The sequence below is a fragment of the Pieris rapae genome, chromosome 17, assembly GCF_905147795.1.
Source record: "Pieris rapae chromosome 17, ilPieRapa1.1, whole genome shotgun sequence".
Classification (NCBI taxonomy): domain Eukaryota; kingdom Metazoa; phylum Arthropoda; class Insecta; order Lepidoptera; family Pieridae; genus Pieris; species Pieris rapae.
The window spans coordinates 4,719,659-4,731,228 of record NC_059525.1 but is presented as its reverse complement, the minus strand read 5'-3'; the positions used below and the strand labels follow the sequence as shown (position 1 = coordinate 4,731,228).

General features: G+C 32.0%; 1 protein-coding gene across 1 annotated transcript in view; it reads right to left on the bottom strand.

Moving 5' to 3' along the window:
- Window positions 1-3,135: 3,135 nt before the first annotated feature.
- LOC111003805 overlaps window positions 3,136-11,570 on the bottom strand; it is a 73,819-nt gene continuing 65,384 nt past the window's right edge. The window contains exons 8-12 of the mRNA XM_022274503.2: window positions 7,723-7,831; window positions 6,851-7,075; window positions 6,145-6,355; window positions 4,967-5,236; window positions 3,136-4,115 (exon numbers count right to left, since the gene is read on the bottom strand). Coding sequence (XP_022130195.2) covers window positions 3,894-4,115; window positions 4,967-5,236; window positions 6,145-6,355; window positions 6,851-7,075; window positions 7,723-7,831 — 1,037 coding nt within the window. The 3' untranslated portion in view covers window positions 3,136-3,893. The remainder of the gene's footprint in view (window positions 4,116-4,966; window positions 5,237-6,144; window positions 6,356-6,850; window positions 7,076-7,722; window positions 7,832-11,570) is intronic.

The following is an 11,570-nucleotide window of genomic DNA, read 5'->3' as shown; positions in this document are numbered from 1 at the left end:
AAAAAATTGTTGGTGTAACGCAATATATATATGTATGTAATTTATGAACGTCAAAAATGTCAGGCTAAGCAGACTAAATACGATTTAGTAAAATACATAGTCATTGCAACGTAGTCATAATTATATTTAAACTGTTTGAACCACCTCAGTACCTCTTCTTACTTTTCACAATACTCCCGAGTGTATATTTAATTGTATGTGATCATGTTTTATTAAAATTTTAAATGTTTATCAGTGAATGTACAATATCAAAAACAAAATGTAGCATTAAAATATATTCACAAAAGACTATCATTTTATTTGCATGCAAACACCTATTTATTATATTATTAGCAAGATGCTTTAATTATTTAGAATGCGTTCTAACGTGATTCTTGCATTGTGTTAATGGTTTTAATCGTCATACTTGCGAAGTGTTATAATAAAATAAATAGAAGTAAATTATTAAGCGAAATAGTATGTCAATCTTAACACGGAACCAACAAAGTGTAAACTTAGACGAAATCGCACCGTCACTGCAACTTGATTTAACATCTCAATTGTTTTAATCTAGAATACCCATTTGATAAAAGTTTGTATAATATACACATACAAATAACTAACCTTTATTATTCATTAAAAGAAGTCCCTTTAAGCAAGGTTCCGAAAATACTGGCAGCGTTGCCCCTTTGAATAGCTAGACTAATTCTTTGTCCGAGGTAGCTGCCAGTTTTTCGGTCTCCTGTAAGGTCGACTAACCATTTTCCTATCTCATTAAAGTTTAACTTAGTTTAAATGAAATAGGCTTCTTGAGTTGTGTCAACCAGAAAACATTTTCCATGAGTATTAGTAGTAGTTTCCATTTAACAAAAGTTTTAAACAAAGTGACATAATTACATAAAAACTGGCGGCCTTGTCGTTTTCGAACGATCTCTTCCAGGCAACCAAAGCTGATAATCTTCTCTTTCCAATTGTAATCAACTTTAAACAAAATATTATAGATAGTATTTCCACTGAAAAATATTGTTGCTGGCTAAAGCGGAGTTGGGCCCAATTTTAGTAATGATGAAGAATTTTTTTTTTTAATTAAACAGGCTATAAATAAAAATAGGAGAGCAGTGTTGGCCTACATTGGCTTCAGAGTGTGACTCTGATCCCTGAGGTTGAAGTTTGGATCCCCGGTTGTGCACCACGATTCGCCCACTTCACACTTCGCTTCCGTTAGACACAAAACGTCGACCCAATAGGCATTCTAATAATTTGTCATCTCTTACCTTTTGTAAATCTTATTAGAATGACACACACAGAAATCTGAGGTCCAGAACTAAAAAGGTTATAGCGATGCTGATTCATTTTTTTTAATAAATAAAAATAACACATATTTTAAAAATAATTTATTTCATTAAAAATAACAAGTGGCTTTCACAAAACTTGACGAAGATTTTAAATACTACACAGACAAAATATATAAACAAAATCCCAATTAATAAAATAAAATTGCACGTTTCATTATTTATATCTTATTAATATAGTGTTTCATTAGAAAAATTAAACAAATCCAAAAGAAACCTAATAAAAACTAAAAATAATTTCAAATTGAAAACAGAACAAAAATGTATATAAAGAGTCTTCAAAAAACGAATGAAAATTATTTAAATAAAAATATGTAAATCGATTTGTTGCGTTACACAAACTACTCGAATACGAGTAAATATAAAATTAGCTTAGAAAGTCAAAAGCCAAAGTTTTCGTTGGCAAACACCCTTATAAAAACCCTAACTAACCTTTATTCACAAAAACTAAATCAGTTTTATTATACTGTTTAGCCAATTTAACACAACAGTGCTTTACAGTGAAATAAAACTAATTTACCTTTTTAAAAAAAATCTATAGATAATATTGAGCAAGATAGGACAAGAATAAATGCAGAATAAATGCAATCCTATAACTAATTATTAAATTAATATTATTGTATTCATTGGTGTTTCAACAATTGTCTTAAGTAAGTTAAACTAAAAATAAGAAAATGTTTTAATTTTACAAAAGTTTTTCTAAACCATACATTAAATATAACTATTATCTATAAATAATTTATTTGATGGTCATACTGTTTGACTGAATCGCGCGATTTCTATATCTAAACCAATCGCATGTCTACGAAGCGATTGTGGTGTATTAGATATTGAATGCGGGCTATAGACAAGTTGCAATTTTAACAACCATTCAAAGTTTTATCGTTTCATATCAGAGCCTCTTTGACACGTTACCGTCACTACGGTTAATGACGCCAGACATTGATCGTGTCACGTGCCATACCAAGCATGTTTACTTTTAGTAGACCAAACATGGACCTAGACTATCAGAAACAGCCGGTGTCGTCGAACAAAAGACTGAGAGTCATGCACAGATAAAACTACGCTCCTGTTCTAAACAAATGAAAAGTAGAAGTCCAATACCTGTACGAATAACGCGTACGCGTACGCGTACGAAACTGAGTCCACATACCATACCATACCAACGCGTACATATTTCTTTTATATTGATGGAGACGGTTCGATCACTATATAGTTAATACTTTGTGAAACTCAAAGTAGGATACCGCCGTTAATAGAACAATGTCACGATACAACAATTAATTTGCCTTTTATTCTGTTACGTCATATGTCCGCCGCTTTTAATGTTAACGGAGCTTTAAGGGTTTCATCAAATACGGTTTAACCTCACAATCTTAAAAATACTTTGAAGTATCGTTATATTTATTGAGCATAAAGAACATCTTATACTAATGGCATGACTCAACATCCTTACCGCTAAATTAAAATATACCGATTATAAACTGTACAAACTTATTAAAAAAGCATTTTCAATGATTTATCTATGAATCGTAGATACATCACTGAAAATAACGATTTACAGGAATATTTTAAAAACGATTTCGATGTTAAGTATTTATTTTATTTATTAATGTAATTTAATTATGTTTTTAAAATAAGCCTGTCACGTGCGAATAAAATCAATAGGACCATGTCCTAGTTAGCACCATCCTTTTCAAATAGAACCATCGTTTTCTATATAAATTGTTCTTAATATTTTAATATATTCAAAGTTAAGTTAAAGGCAAATTTTGCAAAATGTCTGAAATAAAAATTATTAAAAAAAACTCTTTTGTCAACTATGCCAATTATATAGAAAAGTCTGTTTTAGTGAAAACAACTAACTCAATAACAACTGAGCAATAAAATTGTGCTATGCGATTGAAAATTACTCATACGTCACGTGACCACTTCGATACATTTTCGGTACCGAGTCACGCTGGACGCAAATTATCTTTGTCTAGGCACCTGAACTAGCAACGTAGTATTTTGTCTAAGAAAATAATTTAATAACCACGGAATATATAGGAAGGATGTAAGCTCTGCAAGTGTAGGGTTAATCTAACATTTTTTTTCTATATTATGCAAAAACACTGGTTCAAAGTCCATTAATATTAATGTGACGAATAAACGAATACTATTGCATATTAACTATTAACAATTGTATCTAAAAGGTTTTTCTGTGGCAATTTTTTTTAATACGATAGCTTTTGTCGTATAAATGAAAAGGGAGGTCTTAAAGCGAGCAATGTATGAGTTTGTATCACAACAAAAACGTATAAACAAATGTTAGTATTATTTACTTTATTATTTTTGACAGCCTATTAAGTTATTAATAATTACTGTGATGTAGTTTACACAAACTACAGTATTACAAATGCGAATATGCTTTTCATTACTGACCAATATTCATTAGCAATAAATGATACTATATTGCCTTAAAGACCTCACGAATTCAAAGTGTCAACTGTCACTTGTCAGAAATACGAATTTTACAATATTTTTTTGGGATAATTAATTTCATTATACACTAACTAATGATCATCCTTCCCGTGAGTGCGGTGTTCCTAATAAACGTAAGGCCATCCAGGCAGCGAGGGAGTGCGAGGCCGGAGCTGTCGACATCGGCGTCTGAGCAGCCATGCGCGCGCGCAACTTATGCAAGAGAACTGCAGCGGCCAGTGCGGCACCCGCGGCTGCGCCGGCCGCTGAAGCGAAGAGAGCACCGAAACTCACTGCGCCCATACATATTCCGTAAACCACCTGAAAAAGACAAATATATATATATATATATATACATATTTATTTATACCTCGGTAATATACATATTCATTTTAATCTAATTCTGGTGCATCTGTGTGCCTTTTTTGGCAAAGATTAAAATGAAAATTTGTTTAAATGTATATAAAATATATAATGTAAAATGTATCTGAATAAAGGCTATTATTATTATTATTATTAATATACATATAAAATTATTATATACTGTGTGCAGGTTTTAGTTAGTAAGACCATGGAAGATATTCCAAGACATATTATTTATAATTTAAATTAGATACTAAGTCAACAGAGAGTCTCTCTGGCCAAGAATTAGTAAGTAAGATAAGTAAATTTAAGGACAATACTATCTTTATTTGGTGTTTTATGTACTTTTACTTTCTTTATATTATATTAGCTGATCCGACAGACGTTGTATTGTACACACGTCTTTCATACAAAACATAGCTCATAATGAAAATCACTTCAGTTGAACACAAAAATTTCATAAAAATCTGTCCAGTCGTTTAGGAGTTAAATTACGAACACATGCACAGAAATATTACATTTACCAGCTGTTTATTTAATGAATAGATAAATAACCTAGTTATACCGACTGAAATCTATATACCGTGTTGATTATGTATTTAAACCATCCAAGGCGCTACCCAAACTTATACAAAAATTCATTCATAACGGATCAGCCGTTTAAAAGGCACACACGTACAGTAGAAAAAAATATTAAGTTAAATTATTTAAATAGGACCGCGAAATAAATAATATAGAATTAATAATATGAAGTAATATAAAAATAACATCGGTTGTTTAAATATCTTCAACTTTAAAAAAAATCTCACCTCCTCCCTTATCCTGCCACTGAAGACCGTAACGGGTTCTCTCGTTGGACCAAACTGCAGGTCAGCTTCAGACACCACATCATAAAGCCCAGAGACACCAACGTCAGCTGACCGTGCGTCACGGACTGTTCTGCGTTTCCTCAAAGACCTGGGGCCAGCAACAGCTGGACCTGGCTTTTGTGCTGGAACTACGGCTTCGTTTTTAAGATCACCGAAGTTTCTTGGGCCGTGCGGGAATCGTTCGCGTTCGGTTAAGTCGGAAGGACGGTCCTGCAATGTTGAAAATATAAAATTAAGTCTCCAAGCTGAGATTTTTGTATGGTTCATTTTTGTTGATTATTAATAATAGTTAGTATGTTTTGTGTTGAAATGTTGTAAATAAAAGATGGACCGCCGAAGTCACTCGCATGAGAGGACCTTCAAGAAAAAGAATACAAAACCAATTGGCTGACGATATAGTAAAGTTTTCTAGAGAAATGGATGGAGGAAGCAACGGAAGATCCAAATGGAAAGTTCAGGAAAAGGCTTTTACCCAAAGTAACACGTAATAATGGAAATAACTATAACTAACGTAGACAATTACAAAGCTTACGTGAATTTGAGATGTAATTTTTAACAGTGAAGAATTAAACTGTCTCTATTATTTTGTTGTGTGTTGTAAGCATACAAAACAAAAATAAACTAGGAGCTTGCCAGACAGCAATGGAAAGAAGAAAACATAGGTTAAAAAGCGAAAACTAATAGATGTTTTACATTTAATGCCGCAGAAGTACATGGCAAAGGTGGACTTTAAAGATGGAAAGGACCAAGGGTAAGAAGAGGGCGCTATAGAAGAAGCAAAATCTTGTTATAAACGTAATCCATGCGGGAAGCTTCCTCAGCTTGGAAGCAATATTTTAACAATAGCGGCTGTACTGACGAAGAACGTGTTATTTTAAAACCTACCCTTGTTTTATTAGCTAAGTTTAAATATACTAGAAACAATGCCTCATGAGTAAAAGTATCAATATTTTTAATTTCTAAAATGCTGAAATTTTCTTAAAATAATCAGTAACCCGGAACTCTAGAGATAAGAATCAAGAAATCCGTTTCATTATTTGCATTTAAACGTTCTCATAGATTGTAAACAGTACATGAAAAGTCATTAATACATCAATTAATTATAAAAAAGTACTTACAGTAAACGGCCTAGCAAGTGCCTCGACCAGCTCCTCAACAGCAGACCGATGGTCGGTCTCTTCTTCAATGACCGGCGCAGGCGCACGCTGTGGCAACGGCGCAGGCGCCGGCACCGCGTCACCTGACACTTCGTCACCAAACGCCTCCTCCAACGGGAGACGTTGGTGGTCTTCTGCGAGACTCAAATCGGTGTCTTCCGATAATATATCACTGGAAATAACATACATTTAGTGAGTGATTTCGAGATTGTCTTTGTGATTAACTGTCATCAAGAACAGTTAGTTAAAATTATGTGGGTTCAAAAACCGCGGGATTCAATTAGTTTTATAATTTAGCAAAACCCATAAAATTGTTTGCGTTTTCTTATGTGATGTTTGATAAAGATCCTTTTTTGTCCCTTTGGAAAAATGCGTGTAATTATTACGAATTTTAAATAATAATTATTATTACAATGAAGGTTTAGAATATTACAAATTATGTTTATTTGTATGTTGTAAATATGTATAAAATGTTAAATGAAAATTATTTCTTATTGCAAAAAGTGAATTTTTAAATATTTACACGACAAACTTAATATGTATATACGAGCGCAATACATGTCGCCATCAGCCGTCCCAATTTAAGTTAACTAGGCCCATTCCGATAAGTATGTTTAATACCCTTTTGAATTGGGTAAACCGGATACTATTATTATTTTAAACTTACCCAATATCATTGCGTTCCTGTTGTGACCTCTCATCTTTTCTATCCAATGCATCATGAGGTCCCGGTGCTATACCTGCCAGCTGACAGTGATCTAGGCAGCCGTGTCGACAGATCTCAACTTTACACCGTATATGGACACTAAGGGCATCGGGAAACTTGAATGCGTGGAAGAAGGCATATGTGATCACTGTAGCCCGTTCATCAACTGCTTTGGCTTTGAGGAACCTGAAAGAAAAATTAGGTTTTTTCAAATATGGAATTAATTAATATTTTCACCAAAAATCATTTATTCCAATTACATCTACGTGATCTAATGTGACTCTTTGACTTTGATTTGATGATTTTTTATATAATATTCGTAGTAGCTTTTTATATATAGTGGCAGTAATCGCAGCACATAGACACCCATTTTTAGTGGGCGTTGCCGGCCTTTGAAGGAGAAGTACACTTGTAGTACTTGAGCAGTTGGAGGTCGTATTTCTCAGGGAGTTGAGTCCCACTGGGAGTCAATTCCACTTTTCGCTAGATCGCAAAAGAAAATGATTTGTGAAATGTGGGAAGACTGTGGAAGGTGATGTAGATGACGGTGATGACCCTTAAAAAGATGCGACTTACAGGAGGTATGGCAAAAGTTTGCTTGAGAGTGAAATTGATGGAAGACACTATAGAAGACTTGCAAATGACAGAATGTCGAAAAAACTTATTTATTTAGGAAATCATATTTTTTTTAATGCAGCCCTTTAGTTTTGTAAATTAAGTTTCTCCTTGTAAATAATCAATGTAAAGAGATTTATCTTAATTTAACTTTCTTGGACTTTGCATTGATAATATTCATTAGGTAAAATAAATTTAACAAATATATTAATAATTACCTGGATATCATTTTAGGTCGCAGCACACAGCCGTATTCATCTGACAGCTGTATAATATGCCCGGAGCCATCAGACGCCGCGCAAGACTTGACTCGCATATCGAATTCACCTGTAATAATTTAATTAATATAAGTAACATTTGAAAGCCCATAAATACATGTTTTAAATTAATCTATAGATTTAAAATTATTATTTAAAATTAGTCTAGCTATTCAAAGGGGGAACGCTGCTAGTATCTTCGGAACCTTGCCTAAAGGGACTCCTTTTAATAATATTTTTTAATAATTAAATTTTAAGGTTAGTTATTAGATATATTTTTATGTATTATTTTATTTCTGTATTAAAGCAAAACTATTTATCACATTTTTATACACTTGAGAATAAATGTTTCTTATCGATACTTTAAAGTACATTAATAATTTAGTTACATAAACTTATTTTTCGATTGAATTAATTTAATCAGAATTAAATAAATCAGTTGACGAACTTTACAAACAACCTTTTGTTTAAACTTGAGTTTTACGTAAATAAAAAAATCAGTGGTGCTACAGCTAGGTCTTGGCCTCAGATTTTTGAATCTGTTTCATAATAATTTTTAAATCTAATAGGGAAGTAGTTGATCAGTCTCCAGTGACTGACACACGCCGTCGTCTTTTTGGGTCTAAGACATGTCAATTTCCTCACGATGTTTTCCTTCACCGTTCGAGCAAATGTTAAATGCACGGAGTTTTACGTAAATAAGCGGATTTAATACATTATTTACTTAAGTTTCGAGTGCTATTCAGAAATCGTAGCCAGAGACATTTTAGTTTTTTAAATGTTAGTGATGATTTAATTGAAGAACTAATAATTTATTAATAATTTATTGGATTTAAATTGAGTATTACGTATTCATTAATCATTAGCGTAGATAAAATTATATTGCCTAATTCAATGGGAAACACTTAGCACAGCATAGTTTAACGTATGTTTATTTTATAACCAGTACATAATAACGCGTTAAACCGCTGAACTTAAGTGAAAATGATTAGATGTGCAAACCGCATTCTAGTGAGGATCACTAGAATGTACTTTGCGCGAACAAATAACGCATTAAACAATACAAACTATGCTTTAGGTATTTGTTATTTAATGGTTATACTATCAAGGGAAATTAGCCAAAGCCTTGCCGATAAAGGCAGATAAGTAAGAACGATTTAGATTGTTTTAAAGAAAATTATTGAACTTGATAAAATTAATATTAAAATATTACGAGTTGTGTGATAAAGCCAAAAAAAATTATATAAGTGTATCATTTATAAGGGGTTTTAATTTTTAACCAACGTCATTATGGATAATTTAGCATAGACAAGAAGAATAAATTGAGCGTGGTAGTCATATAATTTCATGACTTTTGCACACTGCATACAGTCTGTATAAGTTCAGAATACATATATACTCTATGGTATCTCATAGTCATAATCAAGTCACCTCAAAGGCCGTTTAAGAAAAATGATCAAACCAATAGAGATAGAAATGTCTCTGGCCCATGCTATGGGGTTACGAGACTTTTCAATGCTCAATTAAATAATCGTGATTGATTTGAAACGAGCGTGAGAAACTTGGAAGTAAATTAAGATTAATTATCAACCAGTAACGAACTCAATGGCATTCTTTCATTAGTTATATACATTTCTCTTGGCCTAATTACTGATTATCTACTCGAACGAGATTAGCAAGAGGATGTGAATTAAAAAAAATTATAGCATAATTTATATGTGGATGAAGCGAGAGAGATATGTATGTAGCAAGAGATCCATGGTCTGTGCTTACCCTTTCATGGCATAAATGTGTAGATTTTTTTTATTAATGAAAAAGGAACAGAAATTTATGTAACGGTGGAAATTGGACACAATCTCTCCGTATACCGAAGCGTCGACATTACAATATAAATATATATATATATATATATATAATTTGCTTAAAAACAAAATTTACTGCTTGAATATCACTTAAATTAAATTTACGAGTTTCTTGAAGATATTTTGTAATGCAGTTTTGCATACTGGAACTTGAACTAAGACGGATATTCCTAGCTGCTTAGAATGGGGGATAGATGAAGTATACGCTTCATCAGAAGAAGTCAATTTAAGTTGGAACCCCAGCTATCTATCAATGGACTTTCTGTCTTTGTGTGCATTTAACACTTATACGTGGTAAATAATCGTGAAGAAAACAGCATGCCATAGACTAAAAAGTTTCCGGCGTCAGGCACAGAGGGCTACTTGCCCTTTAGAAAAAAACAAATGATTACAAAAAAGATACAGAAATCTGAGACGGCACTGGTTTTCTTCCTATACACAATATAAATAACAATAATATAAAAAATTCTTTGTTTTTAAATAAATTTGCTTAATTAATGTAGATTTTAGTTGTATCGTTTGTAGGTATGCAGTGGTTTCTTATAAATTCACATATTAACCTGGTTGCATGTACTACGCAAGTATTTTTTACAACAAGTACAGCCGTGCGAAAACTAGTATTACTTGCCGTTAAATAAACCCATTCGTATTTGTCCAGTAAACTTTTTACTATTCTTTGTACCGTTAGCATGTGTTTGCACAGTATTATTACCAGTTAGAAACGCTTTTACGACCGACCTGTCGCGAACAGTCTACATTGTCTGTGGCTTTATGTCATTTATTTACTAGAAAGACCCACAACCTTGTGTACGTTTCGTTGTATTACGTTAATTTTATAAAGCTAAAGATTTTGTTCAATTAATTAAAAAAATAACTACGACAAATTAAAAAAAAATTGTTTGAATAGACAATTTTTAATTATTTATCGGAATAAAAAAATTGTTTAATGTGTAGTAAAGTCGATTGTCATAACAACCATTTGCTTTTTTAATATATGTTGTACTATTTTTGTATGAAGCGATATGAATCTTACATTTCTTTTAAATGATCAAAAATCCAAACAATGTAAGATTTTTGGAATAAAATAAAATACGTTTATTATGGAACATAAGATAGACAGGTAGGCTGTAGGCCGAGAGAAAAAGCCATCGTAAAAATCTCTCGGTACTCTTTTATAAAAGCAAATCATTAAACAAATCCACTCAATATCCAGGATCACCCGGTGTGGATATCCCCTTAAGTATGTAGACTATTTATGCAACCGTATCATAGATTCGCAATTAAGGAACATAAATATTCATTTAAAACATCTCTACTTATCAATACTGGACTAAGTGACAACTCAAACGACTATTTCTATTTTCAACCAATAGATAAACGTAGACGATTTAATTATTATTTCAAATAATGTTTACAGGTTATTTAATTTTCTTTACCAACTATACAGAAAGTATGTATTGCAATATACAATTCAAAGGAAGACAAATGCAAAGGCTATCCATATCCATTTTATTATAAATGTATATCTAAATATGTTCTAAATTTGAGTATATAGTATCGAGTACTTGAAATCTAAGAATTAAAATTGGAAAAAATAGTTTTTTTTTAGTTCTTTAGACATTGGAAGTCTCATGTGGTAGGACAGCAAAATGTTCCATACGTTGGTAAGCAACTAAAAAGGTAGGCTAAACAATTCTATTAAGAAAGTATGCGGGGTCATCTGTATATAAAAAAAACAACTAAAATTAAATAAGAATTGTATGTTTCAGTGACAGTGGATATTGATGTATAAAAACACTTTTTTACTGTATTATACATCACAAAATCGTCATATTTAATGCTTTTTTGCTACTTCCAATTAACTAATAAAGTTAATTATTTAGTTTGGCAAGCAACCATCTGTAGCCTATTAGTAAGTTTTAAAGTCATAATTTAATGAGCGCTATT